The sequence below is a fragment of the Mirounga leonina genome, unplaced genomic scaffold, assembly GCF_011800145.1.
Source record: "Mirounga leonina isolate KUSES-001 unplaced genomic scaffold, KU_Mleo_1.0 Mir_127, whole genome shotgun sequence".
Lineage (NCBI taxonomy): Eukaryota > Metazoa > Chordata > Mammalia > Carnivora > Phocidae > Mirounga > Mirounga leonina.
The window spans coordinates 53,291,663-53,319,128 of record NW_023270316.1 but is presented as its reverse complement, the minus strand read 5'-3'; the positions used below and the strand labels follow the sequence as shown (position 1 = coordinate 53,319,128).

At 37.3% G+C, this 27,466-nt stretch overlaps 1 protein-coding gene across 2 annotated transcripts in view; it reads right to left on the bottom strand.

Moving 5' to 3' along the window:
• Positions 1-372: 372 nt before the first annotated feature.
• Positions 373-27,466, bottom strand: part of DNAJC15 (DnaJ heat shock protein family (Hsp40) member C15) — an 80,049-nt gene continuing 52,955 nt past the window's right edge. The window contains exon 6 of one of the 2 annotated variants that reach the window (XM_035003318.1): positions 373-610. In XM_035003318.1, coding sequence (XP_034859209.1) covers positions 540-610 — 71 coding nt within the window. In that variant the 3' untranslated portion in view covers positions 373-539. The remainder of the gene's footprint in view (positions 611-27,466) is intronic. The other variant, XM_035003315.1, reaches the window with a different exon arrangement.

Sequence of the window (27,466 nt, the reverse complement as noted above, 5' to 3'; positions counted from 1 at the left end):
ATTAATTCCCACATTACTGATGATGATACTTGAGTGAGGGCAGGGAGCTGGGGGAACTTAGGACTAATGGAACAAAAACTTAAAATGTATGACTATCACAGAGAAAGAAAGAAAATAAAGAAAGAAGATCAGTTATAGAATTTTAAGGTGTTCCTTTAAAGATAATAAAAAGATAGGGGCGTCTGGGTGTCTCAGTTGGTTAAGCATCTGCCTTCAGCTCAGGTCAGGATCTCAGGGTCCTGGGATCGAGCCCCGCATCAGGCGCCCTGCTCAGTGGGGAGCCTGCTTCTCCCTCTCCCTCTGCTGCTCCTCCTGCTTGTGCTCTCTCTCTCTCTCAAATAAATAAAATCTTAAAAAAAAAAAAGGATAATAAAAGATAGATTGTTAATCTTTTATTATTATATACCTTAATAGTGGAATAAATGATTATGGTCAGTACATGTATGAAAATTATGAACACCGTGGTTTAGACTACTTTGCAGGACTTTTTTGTTTTATATTCCCCCTTTTTTTCCTTCAGAATGATTCTTAAGCATCAGTCAATGTTTCGTGGTTGCTTCTAGCAAGTCTTTTGCTTCATTTATTTTGGTTGCTAAGTAAGGAGATCCACCTGAGAGGACAAAGAAAAAATAAATGGATTAAAACACACTTCATTATTGACATTTTTAAAAGTCTCAAATAAAGAAAAACACTCTTAATTAGAATTCTCTGATATTTTCCCACACATTCATCCTCTTGACAAATTATTTTATAAGCTAAGTAGAAATCACAACAGCATAAATTAAATTTTAGTGAAGCACTACAGATACCCAACAATCAAAGATAACCTCTGATAAAAATAATGAAAGAAAGCTATGATCAGGAATAATTTGAAAAACACTCAAACATTTCACTGGTCAGACATTGCCATTCAAATATTTGATCAGAGAATTTTTTGAAATTAAGTGGATGGTTAGGTAAATAAAATAATGATCTCACTCCAAGACTTTTTTTTCTGTAAAGGGAAGAATATTCAACTATGAAGGAGGGTATCCTTCTGAAGGAGGTAAAGCAGTCCAAGGGACCTTTCAGAGTCCTATCAAACCTTACATTTCCAAACACACATGCACAAAAATGTTAGAAAATGCAACTATGTACTATTCAGTTACAAAAATCATATTTATTAATATACATGAATGAACTAATAAATGATAATAAAAATAATATTAAAGGAAATGCTCCCTGTTCTCTGAAATGATCCTAATTAGAATACTTAAGTAGTAGTCTTAGACTCACTGTGCCCTAAAATAAAATTAATCAGTTCTTTTTTTAGAATTCTGTGCAATGAATTCTTTCTAATGCAAACAGCAAGTGAGAAAGAAATGGAGCTGAATTTCAAATTCAGAATCATTATAAATCACAAACAGAATCTGACATACAAAAATACTAGGCCCAAACAGTCACATTAAAGCTATTTAAGCATTATATGCCTTCTAACTTCTAGTCCTGAACACTTTCACTGCTTAACACTTGAGCTAACAATCAAACTACGGTTCACCAGTCTCTTTGTGTTTGTTTTTATTTTTTTATTCTCCCCATGAGTACAAACCATCTATGGCTTTTGAAAACCTCCTAAGACCTCAGTAGCTTACAACAAACCAAAACACATCTAGATAGCACTGGTGTGTAAATTGTCCAGACAATATCCAAGCCTTTTATTAATATCATACCACTCACTTTATATAAGAGGAAGAAAGCAGGGAAAACAGATCAACAAACATGGTGTTGTAGTAGAAAGGGGAATGCTGGAGGAAGCTATATTTAGCTTTTTGCTTTTTGCCCTTGAGGATACTACTGACATTTCCATATCAAGATCTGAATTGCTATAACCACTTATGGAATGTATCATGGAGTGACCTTGAATATACAGTAGGAATTACAAATGAAATGGATGAAAGTTTCCATATGCCCTTGGTTATGAAATAAATTGATTTCATGATTATCTTTGAAAATGATCTTAGAATTAGTTAATGTCAATCTTGGTAAGATGTTTGAATGTTTAGAGCTACCAAGGTAATGTGAGGCATTTTCTAAGTCCTCAACAAATATTAAAATATTAATTGAACTCAAATATAACCTGTAATTGATTATATGCACTCTGGGTATTTAAATCACAGGCCACAATATGATCATTTAGCAGATAGAAAAAAAAACAAAGGCACTTAAGATTAAAAGTTGCATTAAATATTACATTTATTGATGGCAAAGCTAGAGAAAAAGAACTGACAATTTATTTAGAATACTGTTGAATTACCACTCACCCTCTTTAAGTTAGAGGAACACTGGACTTCCGATTTATGTGCATGGTAGAAACTTGGGTCTGGCTCTCATTCTACCCGCATTTTGTCTTCCTAAAACTTGGAAAACTACAACTGCTATATTCTCTTCAAGTAGTGTTTGATTAAAATTAGGATCTAACCATGAAGGGCACCATCTTGTGAGATCTGGAAGGCTCAAATGATAGAAAGACTTTCTTGCTGGAAGTTGTACAGTTCTAGTGACAGTCTATGAGGTAGTAGCTCCCTGACAGAGCAGCTCTATCATTATTTGGGGAGTCATTTTTGTAGGCCAAGTCTAGAATTTACTCCATCAGACCTTCCAACAATCTGTAACCACTAATTCATTGTACTCAATGCTCTCCTGTTTAGAACATCCAGTTTCTGGTACTGAATCTTGACTGATATAATAACAATGTAGGATACATATCCTATATTTAATGGACACAATCTACTTTTGGATCTTTCAATCCTGCTCAAATTTCTTGGGAGAGTCATCTGAATTCCATTTGGTTAGAACACGCACCCTCACACTTGATCGCTATACCACTGTACCTTAACTAAACACTGCCAGAGCTCTTCTGCCTTTGGCTACCATGAACTATTGATTTAGATCAACCATCCCACTGACACTAACTAGAAGAGCTAAATAAAATACAAACACATCTGGGGTGCCTGGGTGGCTCAGTAGTTAAGCATCTGCCTTCAGCTCAGGTCATGATCCTAGGGTCCTGGGATCGAGCTCTGCATCGAGCTCCCTGCTCCACAGGAAGCCTGCTTCTCCCTCTCCCACTCCCCCTGCTTGTGTTCCCTCTCTCGCTGTGTCTCTCTCTGTCAAATAAATAAATAAATATTAAAAAAAAAAAAAAAGATTCTGTCTCTCCCTTGGGGACTCCTTCCCCCTCAAAAAAAAAAAAAGACATACCTAATCTAATCCACAGTGGCAGAAAGTAGAATGATGATTGCCCCAGTTGGGGTTAGGAACTGGCAATGGCAAGGGGCACCAAGGAACCTTTTGAGTTTTAAAGTGTTCTCTTAATTGTATTAGCAGTTACATGGGTGTATACATTTGTCAAAATCCATCAAACAGTGCATATCAACAGACATTTTATTGCATGTAAATTATATCTCAATATAGTTAAAAAACATGATGAACAATCTAAGTGACATACATAAAACACTCCACGCTGCAAGTATAGAATATGCCTTCTTTTAAACTGCATGAGGAACATTTACTGAAGTTGACCACGTGCTAGGTTATAAAGCAAGTCTCAACAAACTTTGAAGACTCAAATCGCAACAAGCAGTGCAACTTGGAAGTGTGTTCCATGCACTAGTGCTGGTTCACAGGTGTTAATGGACCACAACTAGATAGGTTTAGATATTGAGAATAAGTGTTTAGAAAATATAGCCATTTGATATAGTAGTGTGTATCTGTAGAATCTAATAATAATAATAATTTTAAAAAAAACCCTGGGGCTTTGCTCTTAAATATCTTTTTACTTCAATTTTCTAATAAATTCATTTTTATTATATTTTTTAAAAGTTGCTAGTCCAACAGAGATTAGGGGAAAGAAACAAGTCCTCTATCACAGAGAGTTTGAAAAGTACTATATGAAGTACGCTCACTTTAGTGGAATTAAGCTGGCAATCAATAATAAACACACCTAGGGGATCCTAATGCTTGGAAATTAATAACTATATTTGTAAGTAACCCATGCATCAAGGAAAATATCATAACAGAAATTAGCATTCAAGAGAATTAACAGAGTCAAAGATTAGTTCTCTGAAAAAAACTGATCAACTTCATACTGAAGCATTTGAAATTTAAATGAAATAAACTCCAGGAAAAATGTAATGTATAAAAAACTGATACAAGAAGAAATGGGATACCAAAAGAATTCTATCTTTTTGAGAAACTGAATCTATAATTACAATCTTCCCACAAAAAAAAAGCCTGGTCAGGATGGTTTTATCAGTGAATTTCTCCAAAAACCTTTAGAAGGAAAAAAAAACACATTTCAACTCTTTTTATGAGGCTAGCATATCTTTGATAAACCCTGGTGGAAGAATCACAAGATGAACATAGATGCAAAAACAAACAAAATATTAGCTTATCAAATCAGGCTAAATATCATGACCAAGAATCCAGGACTGGCTTTAACATTAGAAAATTAATTAATGTAATTCATCACATTAGTAGAATAAAGAATAAATATCCTATAATCATCTCAATAGATATAGAAAACTCAATGCACATTCATAACAACAACTTTTAGTAAACTAGGAACAAAAGGGAACTTCTTTTATGTAACAGAAGTTACCAAAAAATATAGCAAACATACTTAGCAGTAAAATATTGAGACCTTTGGCTCTGAGATCAGGAACAAGAAAAGGATACCTACCATTATAATATCTATTTAACACTATATTCAAGGGTCTAGCCATTTTAATAAATGCTCCCCTCATCCTCCCCGCAAAAAAATAAATAACGATTAGAAAGAAATGGTCATTCTTCACATATGACATGACTCTGTAGAAAATACTAAAGGATCTAAAGACAAAATTATAGAATTAAATGAATTTAACAAGTTGCTGGATACACAACAGCAATATATACAAGCTCAATTGTTATATCCTAGAAAAAATAACTATACAATATAAACTTTTGAAACAACACAATTTATAATAGCATTTAAGAAGTTGATACCTAGGGATAAATTTAACAAATTAAGTATATGACTACAACCCAAACACTGAAAAGCCTTATTAAAACCAATTAAAGATCACCTAAATAAATGGAATGATATCTCTTGTTCCTGGCTTGGAAAATTCAATATTGTAAAGATGTCAATTCTCCTGAAATAGATCCACAGATTCATGGCAATCCCACTCATAATCCCAAAAGGTTTCTGTGTGAATGTGTATCTGTGCACTTGCACCTATTCACATGCAAATCGATGTGATAATTCCTAATTTATATTAAACGGCAAAGGGCCAAACACAGTAAAAAAATCTTAAATAACAAAAATTTGAAGGATTTACACTACCAAAAATAAAGATCTGTTATGAAGCTACACAAATTAAAACAGTGTGGTATTGGCACAAACACAAAGAAATTAACCACCAGAAGAAAGAGAGAAAACACAGAAAGGTCTCCATAAATATCTAGTTACTTGATTTATAACAAGGTAATACTATAGTTCACCAGGGGAAAGAATGTCCTTTTCAGTAAATAATGCTGGACCACTTGGATATCTGTATTAAAAAAATTGAAACTTTACCCTTATCTCACATGATATACAAAAATTGATTCCAGAATATTATAAATATAATTATGTAAGATTAAAATAAAGGTTTCAGAAATTATCTTCATGACCTTCAGACAGGCAAAAATTTCCTAGAAAAAACAAAATGCACTAAGTATAAAGGAAAAACTGGATAAACTGGGCTATATTAAAATTAAAAATTTCTGTACAATGAATGGACACCATTAAGAAGCAAAAGCAAGTCACAGAGAGAAGATACCTACAACACAAAGACTCACATCTAGAATACCAAAATATACGATGTTCTCAAAAGTCAATAAGGAGACAACACAATAGAAAAAAACTGAATAAAAGCAGGATATTCATACCATGGAATACTATACAGCAATAAAAATGATGGAATCATTACTACAGCATTCACTGCTACATAAATAAATCTCACAAAAATAATAAATGAAAGAAGACAAATACAGAAGACTGCACGCTATATGATTCTACTTACATGAAGTCCAAAAAACAGGCAAAGTTGATCTATGGCAATAAAAGCCAGGACAGTGATCACTTGTGGGGAATGGGGAGTGACAGGAAACATGCCTGAGGAGAGGTTTTGTATGGTTTTCTTAATCTGGATAATAGCTACACAAATGGGTTCACTTTATAACAATTCATTGAGTTGTACACTTATGATCTATGTACTTTCATGAATGTATATTTCAATTTTTAAAAGTTTATTGAAAAACTTACTGAAATATGTTGACCTCCTGCTATATTAAAATTAAAAATTTTATTTTTTAATAAAAATATAACACTATAAATTCATACCGTCCAAAAATCACTAGGGCTCAATACACCTATGATCAAGACCATAATGATGAGGACAGTGACTAGGCATTATTCTACTTTTCTACTTTCTTCAAGCCCATAATCTCATCCCAGGTCTCCTTCCTTCTGGAGATTGAAATCATGGCTGTGATTTGTCATATAAATATGTCTATTTACCCATTAGATAATAAATACTTGAAGAGCAATCTTGCCTTAGATATCTATGTATTATCAACACACCTCTGAGTATACAGATGGGGCTTGAGATACTCTTTTGGAGGAGTAGGAAAAGTGACGAGTCACTATTCCATTGTTTTCTTGCAAATTCCCAGAAGTAAAACCACTCCAAAGACACAGAAAACAGGTAAACAAGAGTGTTACAAGTAGGTGCTTTAAAAAATATATTTGGAGGGGGGCAAAGATGGCGGAGGAGTAGAGGACCTTATTTCAACCGGTCCCCTGAATTGAGCTGGATATCTACCAGACCACTCTGAACACCCATGAAATCAGCCTGATATATAAGAAGATATATCTGGATTTCTACAAACAGAATATCCCTGGCGGTTGGTTTCGAAGTATGAAGCAGGGAGCTGTGATTCTGTGGGCAGATGTGGGAAGATAAACGGAAGGGGGAGGGAGCCTTTGGGATCCTGCACCACCAGAGCATGAAAGCCTCCTGCACTGGGGATTGGGCACAGACTCGCAGACTGGTAGCAATGGGGAAAGGACTTTAGGGCACCCCCCGGACTGAAACCTGGAGCTGCAGGGGCGCACATGTGAACTGGGGGCGGCTGGTGGTTTTAGAAGCACAAAGGGCAGAAACGTGCCCCAACCTGGAGACCAGGACTGGGAGCACTGCTGAGGGGCGAACAACCCAGGTCACTGTAGTTTTAGCCGCACAGACAGAAACAGAGACAGTATGGCCTGGAGACTCCCTGAAGAACAGACTGTGATCTCTCTGCTTTGAGGCAGAGGTTTGGAAACGGTCACTTCTCTGACTCTCTGAAGAGATGCAGAAAGCCACCAGGGAAAGCCCCCAGAGAACAAAAGCCCCCCAAAATTGGTTTTCACTAAGCCAATCCCCTCCCACAGGGGGCAGGGCAACTCTGCCCAAATAGGGTTGCCTGAGTAACAGCACGGCAGGCCCCTCCCCCAGAAGACAGGATGAGAGAACAAGAGGCCAACAACCCTAAGGTCCCTAGAAAACAGGTGCATCTTGCTTGGGTTGTGGTCAATAATTTGGACTCTGTATATTCCCTCGACCACCCCTCAACAGAATGACTAGGAGGAGGAACCCCTAAAATAGGAAAGACTCAGAGACTGTGACTTATGGCACAGATTTACAAATGGATAGAGATATAACCAAGACATCGGAGATGGAATTCAGGGTAGCAATTGTGAAGACAACAGCTAGAATGCAGAAATCAATTAATGGCAACATAAGAGTCTCTAAGGGCAGAAATGAGAGCTGTTCTGGCAGAACTTAAAAATGCTATCAATGAGATCCAATCTAATCTAGATACTCTAACAGCTAGGGTAAACAAAGCAGAAGAACGAATTAGTGACCTAGAAGACAAACTGATAGAAAAGAAGGAACAGGAGGAGGCCTGGAACAAACAGCTTAAAATCCATGAAAACAGAATTAGAGAAATAAGTAATGCCATGAAACATTCCAATGTCAGAATTATTGGGATCCCTGAGGGGTGGCGAGAGAGAGGACTAGAAGATATACTTGAGCAAATTTTAGCTGAGAACTTCCCTAATCTGGGGAATGAAACAAGCATTCGTGTCCTAGAGGAAGAGAGGACCCTCCCACCCCAAGATCAAGGAGAACAGACCAATGCCCCGGCATGTAAGAGTAAAACTCGCAAATCTTAGAAACAAGGAAACCATCTTAAGGGCAATTAGGGGGAAGAGATTCCTTATGTACAGAGGGAGGAATATCAGAATAACATCAGACCTATCCACAGAGACCTGGCAAACCAGAAAGGCCTGGCAAGACATATTCAGTGTATTAAACAGAAGAACATGCAGCCAAGAATACTTTATCCAGCAAGGCTGTCATTAAGAATGGATGGAGAGATACAGAGGTCCCAGGACTGGGAGAAACTGAAAGAATATGTGACCACTAAGCCAGCCCTGGAAGAAATATTAAGGGGGGGGGTTCTATAAAAGGAGAAAGACCCCAAGAGTGATATAGAATAGAAATCTACAGAGACAATCTATAGACACAAGGTCTTCACAGGCAACATGATGACAATAAAATCATATCTTTCAATAATCACTCTCAACGTGAACAGCCTAAATGCTCCCATAAAATGGCACAGGGTTGCAGACTGGATAAAAAGACAGGACCCATCCATATGCTGTCTACAAGAGACTCATTTTGAACCTAAAGATACATCCAGACTGAAAGTGAAGGGATGAAGAACCATCTTTCCTGCCAACGGACATCAAAAGAGAGCTGGGGTAGCAATTCTCATATGAGACAAATTAGATTTTAAGCTAAAGACTGTAGTTAGAGACACAGAAGGATACTCTATCATTCTTAAAGGGTCTATCCAACAAGAAGATCTAACAATTGTAAATATCTATGCCCCCAACATGGGAGCAGCCAACTACATAAGCCAACTGTTAACCAAAATAAAGAGACATATTGATAATAATATGTTAATTGTAGGAGACCCCCAACACTCCACTCTCAGCAATAGACAGATTATCTAAGCAGAAAATCAACAAAGAAACAAGAGCTTTGAATGACACACTGGACCAAATGGACCTCACAGATATATACAGAACATTCCACCCTAAAACAACAGAATACTCATTCTTCTCGAGCGCACATGGAACTTTCTCCAGAATAGACCACATACTGCATCACAAATCAGGTCTTAACTGATACCAAAAGACTGGGATTATTCCCTGCATATTCTCAGACCATAATGCTTTAAAACTGGAACTCAATCACAAGAAAAAATTTAGAAGAAATTCAAACACTTGGAAGCTAAAGACCACTCTGCTCAATAATGTTTGGATCAACCAGGAAATCAAAAAACTTAAAACAATTTATGGAAACCAAAGAGAATGAAAACATTTGGTCCAAAACCTATGGGATACTGCAAAAGGGGTCCTAAGGGAAAATACAAAGCTATCCAAGCCTCACTCAAAAAAATAGAAAAATCCCGAATTCACCAACTAACTCTACATCTTTTTTTTTTTTTTTTTAAAGATTTTATTTATTTATTTGACAGAGAAAGACACAGCGAGAGAGGGAACACAAGCAGGGGGGAGTGGGAGAGGGAGAAGCAGGCTCCCTGCCGAGCAGGGAGCCCAATGCGGGACTCGATCCAGGGACTCCAGGATCATGACCTGAGCCGAAGGCAGTCACTTAACCAACTGAGCCACCCAGGCGCCCCTAACTCTACATCTTAAAGAACTAGAGAAAAAGCAACAAACGATGCCTAAGCCACGCATTAGAAGAGAAATAGTTAAGATTAGAGCAGAGATCAATGAATTAGAAACCAGAAACACAGTAGATCAGATCAACGAAACTAGAAGCTGGTTCTTTGAAAGAATTAATAAGATTGATAAGCCACTGGCCAGACTTATCCAAAAGAAGAGAAAGAACCCAAACTAATAAAATTATGAATGAAAGGGGAGAGATCACAACTAACACCAAGGAAATAGAAACAATTATTAGAAATTATTATCAACAAGTATATGCCAATAAATTAAGCAACCTGGAAGAAATGGATGCCTTCCTAGAAACCTATAAACTACCAAGACCGAATCAGGAAGAAATTGACAACCTGAATAGACCAATAACCTGTAACGAGACTGAAACAGTGATCAAAAACCTCCCCCAAAAAACAAGAGTTTAGGGCCTGATGGATTCCCTGGGAATTCTACCAAACATTCAAAGAAGAAATAATACCTATTCTACTGAAGCTGTTTCAAAAAATAGAAACAGAAGTAAAGCTTCCAAACTCATTCTATTAGGCCAGAGTTACCTTGATCCCCAAACCAGGCAAAGACCCATCAAAAAGAGGATTTCAGACCAATACCCCTAATGAATATGGATGCCAAAATTCTCAACAAAATCCTAGCTAACAGGATCTAACAGTACATTAAAAGGATCATCCACCACAACCAAGTGGGATTTATCCCTGGGATGCAAGGGTGGTTCAATATTCGCAAATCAATCAATGTGACAGAACACATTAATAAGAGTAAAGAGAAGGACCATATGGTCCTCTCCATTGATGCAGAAAAAGCATTTGACAAAATACAGCACCCTTTCCTGATTAAAACTCTTCAGAGTATAGGGATAGAGGGAACATTCGTCAAGCTCATAAAATCAATCTATGACAAACTCACAGTGAATATCATCCTCAATGGGGAAAAGCTGAGAGCCTTTCCCTTAAGATCAGGAACACATCAAGGATGCCCACTCTTGCCACTATTGTTCAACACAGTACTAGAAGTCCTGGCAACAGCAATCAGACAATAAAAAGAAACAAAAGGTATTCAAACTGGCAAAGAAGACGTCAAACTCTCTCTTTTCGCAGATGACATGATACTTTATGTGGAAAACCCAAAAGACTCCACCCCCAAATTATTAGAACTCATCCAGCAACTCAGTAATGTGGCAGGATACAAAATCAATGCACAGAAATCAGCTGCCTCCTTATACACTAACAATGTAACTGTAGAAAGAAATTAGAGAATCGATTCCACTTACAATAGCACCAAAAACCATAAGATACCTTGGAATAAACCTAACCAAAGAGGTAAAGGATCTATACTCTAGGAACTACAGAACACTCATGAAAGAAATTGAAGAAGACAAAAAAAGATGTAAAAACATTCTATGCTCATGGATCGGAAAAATAAACATTGTTAAAATGTCTATGCTACCCATAGCAATCTATACCTTCAACGCCATCCCAATCAAAATACCAATGGCATTTTTCAAAGTGCTGGTACAAATTACCCTAAAATTTGTATGGAATCAGAAAAGACCCTGAATCGCCAAGGAAATGTTGAAAAAGAAAAACAAAGCTGGGGGCATCACATTGCCGGATTTCAAGCTATATTACAAAGCAGTGATCACCAAGACAGCATGGTACTGGCACAAAAACAGACACACAGACCAATGCAACAGAATAGAGAGCCCAGATATGGACCCTCAACTCTATGGTCAAATAATCTTTGAAAAGCAGGAAAAAATATGCAATGGAAAAAAGACAGGCTCTTCAATAAAAGGTGCTGGGAAAATTGGACAGCTATATACAGAAGAATGAAACTCAACCATTCTCTAACACCATACACAAAGATAAACTCAAAATGGATGAAAGACCTCAATGTGAGATAGGAATCCATCAAAATCCTAGAGGTGAACACAGGCAGTAACCTCTTTGACATCAGCCACAGCAACTTCAAGGGAAGGGAAACAAAGGGAAACAAAAGCAAAAATGAACTTTTGGGACTTCATCAAGATAAAAAGCTTCTGCACATCAACGGAAACAGTCAACAAAACAAAGAGGCAACCCATAGAATGGGAGAAGATATTTGCAAATGACACTACAGATAAAGGGCTAGTATCCAAGATCTATAAAGAACTTCTCAGACTCAACACCCAAAAAACAAATAATCAAGTCAAAAAATGGGCAGAAGACATGAACAGACACTTCTCAAAAGAAGACATACAAATGGCTAACAGACACATGAAAAAATGTTCATCATCATTAGCCATCAGGGAAATTCAAATCAAAACCACACTGAGATACCACCTTACACCAGTTAGAATGGCAAAAATGGACAAGGCAAGAAACAACAAATGTTGGAGAGGTTGTGGAGAAAGGGGAACCCTCTTACACTGTTGGTGGGAATGCAAGTTGGTACAGCCACTTTGGAAAACAGTGTGGAGGTTCCTCAAAAAATTAAAAATAGAGCAACCCTATGACCCAGCAATTGCACTACTGGATATTTACTCCAAAGACACAGATGTAGAGGAAAAAAGGACCACATGCACCCCAATGTTCATAGCAGCAATGTCCACAATAGCCAAACTGTGGAAAGGGCCGAGATGCCCTTCAACAGACGAATAGATAAAGAAGATGTGGTCCATACATTAAATGGAATATTACTCAGCCATCAGAAAGGATGAGTACTCAACTTTTACATCAACATGGATGGGACTGGAGGAGATTATGCTAAGTGAAATAAGTCAAGCAGAGAAAGTCAATTATCATATGGTTTCACTTATTTGTGGAATATAAGGAATAGCATGGAGGACATTAGGAGAAGGAAGGGAAAAATGAAGGCGGGGAATCGGAGGGGGAGACGAACCATGAGAGACTATGGACTCCGAGAAACAAACTGAGGGTTTTAGAGGGGAGGGGGGTGAGGGGATGGGGTAGCGCAGTGATGGGTATTAAGGAGGGCACGTATTGCATGGAGCACTGGATGTTATATGCAAGCAATGAATCATGGAACACTACTACAAAAATGTACTGTATGGTGACTAATGTAACATAATAAAAAAATAAATTAATTAAAAATAAACAAACAAACAAACAAATAAATAAATAAATTCTGTAAAACATCTGAGTAAAAAATCCTAACTAACAAAAAAGAAAATAAGCAAATATTCTATAATTAACAAGTGTTTCAAAGTTAGGCAGAATTATTAATAATTACATATAACTAATAATATTAATTGTAATTCTATGATAACTATATCTAACTAAATAAGTAATTGTTACTAATGTGAGTTTTGTAATTAGCATACCAATCTGAGGAATAAGAAGATACAAGTTGCTTTATATCCTTGGGTCTTTCTTAGATATTTTCATGGATTTTTATATATTCTTTAACTTTCATTAAAACTTATGAATATCTACAACCCAAATCTGTAAGACAGAAGTAAAAAGTATTATCATCTGCTGATCTGAAGGGTTCTTAAAGGCCACCCACATTTCTTAAAAGAAAGATGTTAAAATCATGTGGAGGCAGACAGACTGACTTCTGGCATGAGGAGTTCCACTGATCTGCTCCCCACTGGAACTGGTGAAAACTATGTAAACAAAACAAAACAAAACAACCAACCACTTAAAGCCTCTGAAAATGGTCTTAAAAGCAAAAATGAAAAAGAAACATCTATTCAAGAAAATCAATGAAAAATTCAGTAAGAAAGGCAGGAAACTGTGGTATTTGAACCAAAACAGCTTCCTCCTCTTCTCCTCCCAGCTCAGCCAGGCAGACTCAGCTGCAGTCAAAAACACAGGGCTCTCTCTCTCCCCAGCTCCTGGACAAAGGGCTTTCTTTCTGGGAGGAGCAGGATCTCCATATTTCTCTTCCTGCCCCAGTTGCCTGATGCTGATGCTAAGTCCTAAGCAAGTGATATAGAAGTTCTACCCTAATTGTGGCTCCCTTAGAATACTGGGCCTCAAGAGCCCTTTTCCCAGTCCATAAGGCAAGGTAGTTCCACACAGGAGAGGCAAGCCAAGAAGACTACTGCTCCATGCATTGCATGCTTAGCTCCTACAGTGGGGGTTTCACTTGGAGAGGAGACTGCCATAGTTTCCACTCTAAGCCCCAGAGTCCTGGCAGAGATTCTGTGAAGTAAAGAGGCCATAAAACAGAGAGCCCCTAATTTCTTTCCAAAGGAACTGACTTCAGTTGCAACAGAACATAGAAGGTGCTCTCAAGGACAGTACAGGGACAGCAGAGTTTCTGAAGAACAATTGGGAGGAGATACATAAATCTAGTGAACATACAGCTTAGACTGTAGGCCAGTTCACAGGACAGAACCAGGGAACAAACAGCAGAGAGGAGCCCTCCTGGGGTCAGAACAAATATAAAACACTAACCCCAGAAACTATTCCATCAAAGGAGCAACTATTTGATAGCATTAGTTTGTAGAGAAATATATAAATTTCTCATATCTCAGGACACTGTTGAGAATGACTGAGTAATGGGTCAGGAATTAGGGGCGCTTACAGTTTGGTGTGATCAAGAAAAGAGAGGAAGAATGCCCTACCATTACCACTGTCATCCCATGGTGAATGATGGCATACCCAATGCTATGCCTCCTTGGGGAGCAGTGTAAGAAGCTGAACATTGCGGGCTGGGGGTGTTGACTTCACTAAAGTAATACAGACAGTTCCTAAACAAATAAAAATAATAAGCCCTCCCTGGAGTGGACAAGTACCCAGAGCTGATACAACACATAATCTAAAATGTTCAGCTTCCAACAAAATACTGCAAGGCATGCAAAGAAAGAGGAAAGTATGACAGTATGACTGATTCATCCATAATGAAAAAAGCAGCAACAGAAACTACCTGTGACAGTGATCAGTTGTTGCATTTATGGGAAAATATTCCAAAGTAGCCATTATACATCTACAGAACAAAATTTAAAAATCACTAGAGGTGCTCAAGAGTAGATCTGAACTGGCATAAGAAAGAATTAGTGAACTTGAAGATAGAGCAATTGAGATTATGCTAGCCAAAGATCTAAAAGAAAAAATAAGAAAAAAGAACAGAGCCTCAGAGAAATGTGGGACATCATTAAACTCACAAATATAACTGTAATGGGAGTACCAGAAGAAGAGGAAAGAAAATGAAAAAAACCTTTGAAGAAATAATAGTTAAAAACTTCCAGTTTATTGAAAAACAAAAACCTACACATCTAATGAGCTCAACACACCCCAAGCAGGATAAATAAAAAGATCTAAAAACAGATAAATCATAGTAAAAATGCAAAAAGTCAAACACAAGGAGAAAATGTAGAAAGTAGTGTTAAATTAATTAAATAAAGGAGGCCATTAGACTGAAGTGGCTTTAATGCTTTAGTAGCGTATATAACAAAATCAAAACCTAAGGCTGTAAATCTCTTAACATTAAGAAATTGAAACCTGGGGCGCCTGGGTGGCTCAGTCGTTAAGCGTCTGCCTTTGGCTCAGGTTGTGGTCCCAGGGTTTTGGGATCGAGTCCTGCATCGGGCTTCCTGCTCAGCAGGAAGCCTGCTTCTCCCTCTCCCACTCCCCCGCTTGTGTTCCCTCTCTCACTGTGTCTCTCTCTGTTAAATAAATAAATAAAATCTTCAAAAAAAAGAAAGAAAGAAAGAAAGAAATTGAAACCTGAGGACAACTAATCATAGTCAATGAGGCTTTTCCAAATAAAGCAAATGCTTAAGCTGTAGCCACTCAAATTTCTTTGTTTGGCTTCTGCCTCTTCTCTACAAAAATATTTCCCCTAGCTCCTGTCAGTGGAGTGCTCTTAACCAATTTCAGTTTGGCGATACCCAATTCAAATAGATTTTTTGCTCAAATAAACTCTTAAAAAAAATTTTTTTTTAAAGATTTTATTTATTTGAGACAGAGAGAGACAACACACAAGAGGCGGGGTAGGGGCAGAGGGAGAGGGTGAAGCAGACTCCCCACTGAGTAGGGAGTCTGACTCAGGGCTCGATCCCAGGATCCTGGGATCATGACCTGAGCTGAAGGCAGATGTTTAACCGACTGAGTCACCCAGGTCCCCCAAAGTCTTAAAATTTTTAATATGCCTCAGTTTATCTTTTAAAAGTAGCAAGAAAAAAAAATGTCACTTGTAACAAGACCCTCCAATAAGATTAATAGTTGACTTAGCAGAAACAAGGGAGGCCAGAAGGCAGTGGGATAATGTAATCAAAATCCTCAAAGAAAAATGGTAGACCAAGAATACTGATTTCAGTAAAGCCTTCCTTCAGAAATGAGGGCAATACAAACACTATCCCAGATAAACAAAATTGAAAGAATTTGTGGTTAGCAGACCCACTTTAGGAGAAATACTAAAGGAGGTTCTTTAGGCTAAAAGCAAATGATCACAGATGGTAATCTGAATTCATACACACAAAGAGCACCGGTAAAGATAACTGTAATTACAAAAGACAATATAAACACATATTTTTCTTTTTTCTCTTAATTGATTAGAAAGGCAATTATATAAAATAATATGTACAGAATTATTGCTGGACCTAAAACATTTAGAAATATATGCGTAATATATTTGGTAATAACAGTACAAAGGAGGTGTGTGGGAACAAAGCTGTAATGGACTAAGGAAATAACAGCAGATGGTAAAGTAATAATTCTAACAATGTACTGTTGGGTTTATAACATTAGTAGATATAATATGTATAACAATACCACAAAAAGGGTGAAATGGGAATAGAACTATATAAGACTGTTTCTATGTATTACTGGAATCTAGTATAAATATGAAGCTGAGTCTGATAAATGAAGATATATATGATAAATACTAGAGCAATCACTTTTCTAAAAGATTTTTATTTATTTATTTATTTATTTGAGAGAGAGAGAGAAAGTGCATGAGAGAGCACAAGCAGGGGTGGGGGGCAGAGGGAGAGGGAGAAGCAGACTCCCTACTGAGCAGGGAACCCAATGCGGGGCTCAATCCCAGGACCCTGGGATCATGACCTGAGCCGAAGGCGGACATTTAACCAACTGAGACACTCAGGCACCCTAATCACTTTTAAAAAAACCTCAGGGGCACCTGGGTGGCTCAGTCGTTAAGCTTCTGCCTTCGGCTCAGGTCATAATCCCAGGGTCCTGGGATCGAGTCCCGCATCGGGCTCCCTGCTCTGCGGGGAGCCTGCTTCTCCCTCTCCCACTCCCCCTGCTTGTGTTCCCTCTCTCACTGTGTCTCTCTCTGTCAAATAAATGAATAAAATCTTTAAAAAAAAAAAAAAAGGGCGCCTGGGTGGCTCAGTTGGTTGGGCGACTGCCTTCGGCTCAGGTCATGATCCTGGAGTCCCGGGATCGAGTCCCACATCGGGCTCCCTGCTCGGCAGGGAGTCTGCTTCTCCCTCTTGCCCTCCCCCCTCTCATGTGCTCTCTCTCATTCTCTCAAATAAATAAATAAAATCTTTAAAAAAAAAAAAACTCAAAAACCATGAAAAACTAATTAATGAAATTAAAAAGCTACTTAGAAAATATTCACTCAATGTAAAAGAAAGTAGTAAAGAAGGATTAACAGAGTAAAAAAGACATGAGACATAGAAAACAAAAAGCAAATCAGATAGAAATACAACAGAAACATAGAGTTGGAAGAGTCTTAAAGGGTTCTACCTAATTACCCAATAAATGAACACTTCCTATGACATCCCTAACAAATTGTCCTCCAGCAGTTCTCAATCTCAAGTTACCTTCACTGCTCTGCCTGAACATCACTTCTTCCACTGAGGCAGCTGCAGTGCCTAGAACAGGGCCTAGCTCCCAGAAGGTACTCCGTAATTACTAGCTGACTGATAACTTGTGAAGGGGAACTAAGATAACTCCATCTATAAGAAGAGTCTTCCACATAGAGCTCCAATATTCAAACTGCTCATGGTTTTTTCTCAGTAAACATACTTCTGCCCTCACAAAGGCATAGAAGACGGACTTCACATATATGTGCAACATTCTAAATATTATATATTGCATAGAAGCCCTCTAAGTTTCTCATTATAGCAAGGTTTCTTGTTCTTTACCGCTTTGGCCAAAAACCTAAGTCATTCTTCCTCACTTTTTTCTTACCCCCAATCCACCAACTTGTTGGCTTCACTTTCAAAATATATCCTTGAGCAGACCACTCTTTACCTCTTTCATTACAAAAACCCCAGTCTAAACCAGTTATCATTCTTTCTTGGGTTACAATATTCTCTACTAACTTCCTTGCTTCCACTCTTGACTCCCTATTTTCTCCATACCTGCCAAAGTAGTCTAATTATTATAAATCAAGTAACACCATTCCTAGCACACTTGAAAATAAAAGCCAAAATTCTTAGTATAGCTTGCAAGCTACTCCATCATTTGGCCCTGGGTGTCCTATCCAATCATACTTCCTATCATTCTTCCCTTTGCTCATTATACTCTCGCCAATCTCCTTATAATCCCATAAACATATAGTATGCTCTTTTTTCAAGACCTTTGTACTTGATGTTCTTTCTGCCTGAAATACTCTTTCTTCAGATTTTTGTATAACTTACTCCCTCAGGTCTCTGCTCAAATATTATCTCATTACAGAGAATTTCTAAGATGCTATAATACTGCAGTTACAGGAGGCAGTTGCCGCTCTCCAAACTGCCAATCTCTATTCCCCCTACTTTATTTTTCTTGAAAGCACTTACATCATGGGACATTTTCTGTATTAGCCTTTTCTGCAACAAACCATGTCAAAACTTAGTGGCTAAAAACAATGGTTTTTTTATTCTTGCTATTATATAGATTAAGCTGGGTGGTTCTTCTGAGTTGGGTCAGGTCCGCTAGGGCTGGATGGTCCACGATGGCCCCACTGGGACCTTGGCTGGAACAGCTAGGCCACTCTCTCTCTCTCAGTCTTTCATCCTTGAGGAGGTGAGCCTGGTTTTCTTCATATGGTGGTCTCCAGGTTCTAAGAGGGTAACAGCTGAAGCTGCAATACTTCTTCAGCTCAGAATTTACACTTGTACTTCTACTATACCCTATTGGTCAAATCAAGTCACAAGGCTTGCCTAAATATAAAGGGTAAGGAAAAAGACCATCTCTTGATGTAAGGTGCTGTAAAGAATTTGTAGACAATTTTAACCTACCAAATTACCTATCTACTGTCTCTCCCAGGGGAATATAAGATCTGTCAAGGCAAGACTGGCTCTCTTGTTCAGTGTCTAGTATACTGTCTGGCTTGCATTAGATACTCAACAAATGTGTGTTGAATGAATGAATGACCATTCATATGACATTGCTTCCAGTTCTTTACCATCCTGTTTGCTTTCCTCTGAATACTTAGTTTGTCAGTATCCTTCAAAATTTGGGCTCTAGAAAGGGATACAAAATTTTATACAAGGTCTAACTGCCTAGGCTCAGTATAGCTGGAAAATAAATATCAAGTGAATGAATAAGTACAGAAGACTGTAGTCACATTCAGCCTTATAACACTGATACTGTGTGTCCTTTAAGGCAGCTTAAGAACCCCCTGACATATTTTTTAGTGGCTTTTACATTGTTCAATCTTATAGGCTTTGAGATAAAAAAAAACCCCCATGGCTCCTTTACATCTGAAACACTGCCAAGTCTCTGTCCTGTATTTACACAATTGATTTAGGGGACCTAAAAGAACATTACCTCTATCCCTGTTGAATTTAAATTTAATCTCTTCTAAATCATTGATCTCTCTAGCTGATTATTTCCACTGACAAAAAAACTTGCTCAAAACTGCTCAACAAGCTTCCAAAAAGTATATTTTAAAAGTAAAAAACAAAGAAAATGAAATTCTTTCCCTTAATGCCACATCCCTGTCTTCCAGCTACTACTCCATTTCTCTCCTCCTCTTTCTTACAAAACTTCTAAAGAAAGTTGTAAGCTAACTCAACTTCCTCATCTTCCTTTCACTCCTCAACCCACCACCAACTAAACTGTTTTTTAAGGTCATCAAAGTCTTCCAAAGTTGCAAAAATACTATGGATCCTCTTCTCTATCCTCATCTTAATTGTTCTCACAGCAATATTCAGCACAGCTGATCACTGGTTTCCTGAAATATATTCCTCTTTTTAGCTTCTATGTCACCATTCTCTCCACTCTACTCATTTTTTTAATTGTTTTGGTAAATGCAAATTTTTATAAAGATTATGCTATTTATATTAAAATGCAATAAGTTTAATATTTTATAATGAATTAATATATATATCTTTATATATAGATATAAAAAAGATAAAAAATAGATATATTTTATATATATATATATATCTATCTTTAAAACTTTCTCAGTTTTACTCATACAAAGACTTTTTGGATCTGAGACCAAAAGTTTGAAAACTGTTGCTTTCATATAAAACATATGGCATTCAAGAAAAAAATTACTTTGCACCCCAAAGAAGACCTGAAAACCAAAAGGGGGAAATACAACAGAAAAAGAAACAGAGGTGAACTGGACACTGGAAGGATTAGCACAAGGATCTTAAAATAACGTTGAGTCATATATTTAAGAAAATAAAGATGGAAAAGGTAAATAAAGACACAGAGAATTTCAAAGTGATTGGGATTCCATCAAAAAACAATTGGAAATTAAAAAAATTAAACTAAGGGCGCCTAGGTGGCTCAGTCAGTTAAGCGGCTGCCTTCGGCTCAGGTCATGATCCCAGGGTCCTGGGATCGAGTCCCACATCAGGCTCCCTGCTCGGCGGGGAGCCTGCTTCTCCCTCTCCCTGCCTCTCCGCCTACTTGTGCTCTCTATCTCTCTGTCAAATAAATAAATAAAATCTTAAAAATAATTAATTAATTAATTAATTAAACTAAGAAAAGGCTTAAAAGCAAATTAGACAGGGCAGAGTAACAATAAACTGGAAGAAATTATTAACAAATATCTACAAAAAAGGAGGGAAATATAGAAGAGAGTATAAAAGACAAATGAGAGTGAAAAAAGTGGGAGCCAAAAATGCACATAATTGGAATTTCAGAAGAAAAGGAGAGAATAAAGAGAAGAGGCAATATTGTAAAATCTTCTAAAACTAATGAAAGATTTTATCCCACAGATCCAAGAATTTCTATAAACCACGAGCAGGATATATGCACAGAAACCTATACCAACTCACATCATAGTAGAATTGCTGAAAATCAAAGATGGAAAAATCTTAAAAGCATTCTATGGTCCTAACATTATCTGAGGAGTGACTGCAGCAATATCTTACTTTAAACTATAATAAGTCAAGTAGGTATGTTGTATTCTTTGGGTAATCACTTGAAAAATAGGTTTTTATTTTTAAGTGTACCTATGAAGTCACTAAAGAAAAAGACATTTGAATGAGCCAAAAGAAGTAAAAAAGAAGGAACATAAAATAGGTGAGTCAAACAGAAAACAAACAGTAACATGGTATAAATATATTCAAATATCATTAAGTACATTAAAAGTAAAAGAACTAAACAGTTGTATTAAAAGTAAAAAACTGTCAGACTTCATTAAAAAAATAAAACCCAGGGGCACCTGGATAGCTCAGTCAGTTGAGCAACTGATTCTTGGTCAAACTGCAGCACAATCAATCGAGCAACTGCTCCTGAGCAGGGCCCAATAAGCAACAGAACTGGTGAGACCCCCCTTTCCTCCCCTGGGAGTCTGCAGGGTGTGGAGGCTCGGAACAGGGTCATGTGCCTAAGATAGAAACGCTCAGTCACAGGCCGGGTGAGCATGGAGTGCCACCAGAGACGAGGGAGGCAGGAGTGATTGACTGCTTTTCTCTGAGGGCTCACTGAGGAGTGGCAACCTGAGCTCTCAGCTCCAGGGTGGAGACCGGGAGGCCGCCATTTTCATTCTCATCCTCTAAAGCTGCGCAGAAAGCCTTCAGGGAACAAAAGCCAAATAGAGCAAACAGGAGATTACTTAGCCTGGCCTCCTGGCAAGGGTGGTACAATTCTGTCTGGGGCAAACACACTTGAGAATCACTGCAACAGGCTCCTCCCCCCAAAGATCAGCAAGAACATCCATCCAATACCAAGTTTACTGATCAATGAGAACTGCAAAACTCGAGCACTAGGGGAATACAACACATAAAATCCATGGCTTTCCCCCCATGATTCTTTAATCTATCAACTTTAATTTTTTTTTAAATTTTTTTCTTTCCCTTTTCAACCAATTTATTTTATCAACTCCTTTTCTAAGTCTTCTTTAACTTCCATTTTTACAGTTACACTCTATCCCTTCACTGTATTTAATCTTATTTTTGTGTGTATATATATAATATATATGTGTCAGTTTTTCTTTTTTTACCTTTTTGGGATGCAGTTTATTCTAACAGACCAAAATATATCCAAAATCTAGTGTATGGCATTGTTCTATTCACCTGTCTGATTATATTCTCTTTTTTGTTGTTTTTGTGGAGGTTTTTTTTCTCCTTTTGTTTTGTTAAAGCCTTTTTAATTTTTCACCTTTAGGGACACCTGGGTGGCTCAGTCAGTTAAGTGTTCGCCTTCGGTTCAGGTCATGATCACAGGGTCGCAGGATCAAGTCCTGCATTGGGCTCTTTGCTCAGCAGGGAGCCGGCTTCTCCCTCTGCCTGCCACTCCCCCCTGCTTGTGCTCTTTCTCTCTCTCTCTCTGACAAATAAATACATAAAATCTTTTTTAAAAAATTTCATCTTTATAGTTCCATTCTATCCTTTTGATATATTTAATCTTTGTATATATAAATTTTTCTTTCTTTACAATTTTGAGAGTAGTTTCTTCTAACAAACTGACCAATATACACTCAGGAGATAGTGTATTGCTCTGTTCTGTTCACCTGTATATTTATAGTCCTTCCTTTGTTGTTGTTGAGGTTTTTTTTCTCTTTTGTTTTTTCTTATCTTTTAATTGCCATTATTAGTTACATTCTATCCTTTCCTTGTATTTAATTTTACTTTTGTACATATATAAATTTTTCTTTCTTTACAATTTTGAGATCTAATTTTCTAAAAAACAGACCAAACTACACAAAGAATCCAGCGTACTCCTCTATTCTGCTCACCTGTCTGATTATATTCTCTTTTTCTCCACCCCCACCCCCCCGCCCCGTTTTTCAGTCTCTTCTGATTTGTTTTGTGTATATTTCTCTGGGGTCGTTGTTGCCATTTTAGTATTTTGTTCTTTTGTTCATCTATTCTTCTCTGGACAGAATGATGACAAGATGGAAAAACTCACCTCAAAAAAGAGAACAAGAGGCAGTACTGACTGCCAGGGGCCTGATCAGTATGGACATAAGTAAGATGTCAGAACAACGATTATAAAGATGAACTGGGCTTGAAAAAAAGCATAGAAGACACTAGAGAATCCCTCTCTGGAGAAATAAAAGAACTAAAATCTAACCAAGTTGAAATCAAAAAGGCTATTACTGAGATGCAATCAAAAATGGAGACTCTTAACTGCTAGGATAAATTAGGCAGAAAAGGGATTAGTGATATAAAAGACCAAATGATGGAGAATAAAAAAGCTGAGAAAAAGAGGGATAAACAACTACTGGATCACAAGGGGAGAATTCAAGAGATAAGAGAAACAATATTAGAATAACTGAGATCCCAGAAGAAGAGGAAAGGAGGAGCAGAAGGTATAATGGAGAAAATTAACAGAGAATTTCCCTAATCTGGGGAAGGAAACTGGCATCAAAATCCAGGAAGCACAAAGAACCCCCCTCAAAATCACCAAATAGCTCAACACCCTGACCTCTAATAGTAAAACTTACACATCTCAGAGGCAAAGAGAAAATCCTGAGAGCAGCTCGGGACAAGCTGTAACCTACAACAGTAGAAACATTAGACTGGTAGCAGACCTATCTACAGAGACCTGGCAGGCCAGCAAGGACTGGCATGACATATTCAGGGTGCTAAATGAGAAAAATATGCAGCCAAGAATACTTTATCCAGCTAGGATGACATTCAAAATAGGAGTGATTAAAAAATCTTCCAGGACAAACAGAAACTAAAACAATCTGTAATCACCAAACCAGCCCTACAAGAAATATTAAAAGGGATCCTCTAAGCAAAGAGAGAGCCCAACAGTAACATAGACCAGAAAGGAACAGAGACAATATACAGTAATAGTCACTTTACATGTAATACAATGGCACTAAATTCCTTTCTCTCAATAGTTACTCTGAATGTAAATGGGCTAAATGCCCTAATCAAAAGACACAAGGTATCAGACTGGATAAAAAAATAAGACCCATCAGTATGCTGTCTGCAAGAGGCTCATTTTAGACCCAAGGACTCCCCCAGATTTTAAGTGAGCGGGTGGAAAACCATTTATTATGCTAATGGACACCAAAAGAAAGCTGGGGTGGCAATCCTTATATCAGACAAATTAGATTTTAAACCAAAGACTATAATAAGAAAGGAGGAAGGACACTATACCATAATTAAAGGGTCTATCCAACAAGAAGATCTAACAATTGTAAATATTTATGCCCCCAGCATGGGAGCAGCTAATTATATAAGCCAATCAATAACAAAATCAAAGAAAAACATCGACAACAATACAATAATAGTAGGGGACTTTAACACCCCTCTCACTGCAATGGCCAAATCATCTAAGCAGAAGATCAACAAGGAAATAAGGGCTATGAACGACACACTGGACCAGATGGACTTCACAGATATATTCAGAACATTCCACCCTAAAGCAACAGAATACACATTCTTCTCAAGTGCACATGGAACAGAATAGATCACATACTGGGTCAATCAAAATATTGGGATCACTTTGCTAAGGCTGCTGTATATCCATGAGAATGAACACACTATTGCTCCACATTACAATATGGATGATTCTCACAAGGATAAATATTGACTGAAAGCAACCAGATGCAAATGACTACACACATTCAAAAGAGGCAAAACTAACTTATGATATTATAAATCAAGATAGTGGTTCCTTTTAGGGACGAAGTAGACTTGGAGGGCTCATGAAGGGGATTCAGAGGTGTGATGATGTTCTAGTTCTTGACCTGGAGGCTGGTTACATGGGTGTTTGTAAAAATTTATGTAGATATATACTTAATGATTTGTCCACTTTTCTGCCTGTATACTTAATACGAAGTATATTTAAAAATAAAAAGAATAAGGAGAGATTGAGGAGAAAAGTGGTTTCTTAAAAGTAAATTAAATTATATCACTCTACTGCTTAAAAGCTGACAAAAACTTCCCACAGTCTTTAGAATCAAGTTCAAGTATTACATAGCACATATAGCATTTCATTATCAGAAAGCATACCTGCAGTTTTCAAACTGAACACCACCTCATTTCAGGGTATCTCTCCCCTTGCATATCACACCCCATCAAGCTAGTTTTCTTTCAAGTCCTTAAGCACATTATATTCCGTCCTCCCTTAGAGCCTTTGCATACGCTAGTTCCCCGACCTTCAAACCATTCTTCACACAAATACCTTCTTTCCATCCTTTGGGTTTCTCCTCACAGACATCTTCCCAGTCACTTTATGTAAAGCTGCCTCTTTTTCATGTTCTGTATCTCTGCCTGCTGCACCCTTTTCTACACTTACTATGACGTGAAACAGGTTTACTTAATTTTTTGTCTGTCCTTCCATCAGCATACATGCTCTATGAAGACAAGGCTCTAGTTGCCCTGTTTTATAGTTAAAGCCCCAAGATTTACCACAACATCTGGCACCTTAGAGAATCTGAAAAAATACTTTCTGAATGAATGAAAGAATAGTTACAGGTAGTTTCATATCAGCGTAACGAATCTTTAAAATTTTTCATATGATCATTATGTATTAGTTATCAATCCCAATTCTATTTTACCTGTACATTTTATTTGTATGCCTTCGTTTTATCCATTTGCTTATTCATTCACTCATGAAAAAAAATTAAGAGTTTAAACGTCAGCCATAGAGATTATAAAGACCAAGTTCTTTACCTTTTAAAGATCACACCATTTATCAAGGAAAATCAATGTGAATAAAACTAAATTATACTTTTACCAAAAAAGTTATTAACTCAAATACAAAGCCTTAAATCTAATTAAAATGTTGAAATAAGGGGAAGAAAAGATGAGACCTTTGAAACAAGTAATAGTGTAGTTACATCTATCAAAAAAGGAAATCAACCTAATTAGGCATAACTTTTTCTTAGTGAATTCATTTTGGCTCTCGGTGGTCATGTCTTTCTTTTTGTAAATGTTTACAATACATCTTTGAAGTGTAATATATCATAATAAATTGTAATATATTATTACCAGGACAATGTAGCTTCTTTTACAATGAGAGCAATTAGGGAAAATCCATTCAATGGTATACTTTGGTTTGTTTTTAGTCCCAATATTTTTTATTTAAATACTATTTTTTAAAGATTTTATGTATTTACTTGAGAGAGCAAGAACATAAGCAGGGGGGAGGGAGAAGCAGACTCCCCACTGGGCAGGGAGCCCAATGTGGGACTTGATCCCAGGACCCCTGGGATCATGACCTGAGCCAAAGGCAGACACTTAACTGACTGAGCCATCCAGGCGCCCTACTTAAATACTATTTTTTTAAGCCTTTTTTTTTTTTTTAAAGATTTTATTTATTTATTTGAGAGAGAGAGAATGAGAGAGAGCAAGCACATGAGAGGGGGGAGGGTCAGAGGGAGAAGCAGACTCCCCGCCAAGCAAGGAGCCCGATGCGGGACTCGATCCAGGGACTCCAGGATCATGACCTGAGCCGAAGGCAGTCGCTTAACCAACTGAGCCACCCAGGCGCCCCCCTACTTAAATACTATTTAAAAAGAGTGAAAGTACTGAATGTTTATCAAAAGGGGGCATAAACGAAAAAAGAATGAGAATCTCTGCTGCAGGCAGGCAGATTTCAGTTAAATATAAGGAAGAAATTTCTAGTAGTTAGAGCTGCCTACAAGTGGGCTTCTTGTCAAGCAGGAAGCTCTCCATCAGTAAAAAAAAATCTTTAAGGAGAGCTAACAGGACATTTTCCCCAGGATAGAGCAGGAACAGTCTTGATTTAGCAGGCAGCATTGATCAGATCAGTGTCTTCACTACGGTGAAGAAGCACTTCTAAAAAAATTTCCAGCTCGTAGTGGACCAATACATTTACAAATTACAAAAGTAATTTTGTAATCACACATTTGGATGTTACCACAATGTCAAACTGCTCTAAGGGTTTCTAAATGCTTACTTTTGATTTCTGTTCTTAATTCATTGCATACAGGTAACAAACTGGCCCACATGAACAAGCAAACTATACTTTTGAGTAGCACTGAATTAGAGAGTTTTTAAGAGATTGCTGAGGTTCTATAGCTTTTCAAATTTACCTAGTCTGTCTTCCTTTTTATATTCATTAAGCATAATATCAACTGCTTATTTCCTAACAACCAACCTCTCTTCAGCAATTTAAAAAAGCATAATCTAAAAGATATTAATCTGAAAGCATTAGATCAACTGAGATTTTATCTCACTAAATTGAATAGCAAACTTTACTTTTTACCAAAACACATCCGAATGCTCATTTAAAACTGGTTACAAAAAATTTATTTTCAGCCATCCCCACACCTAATTTTTTCGTGTCACTG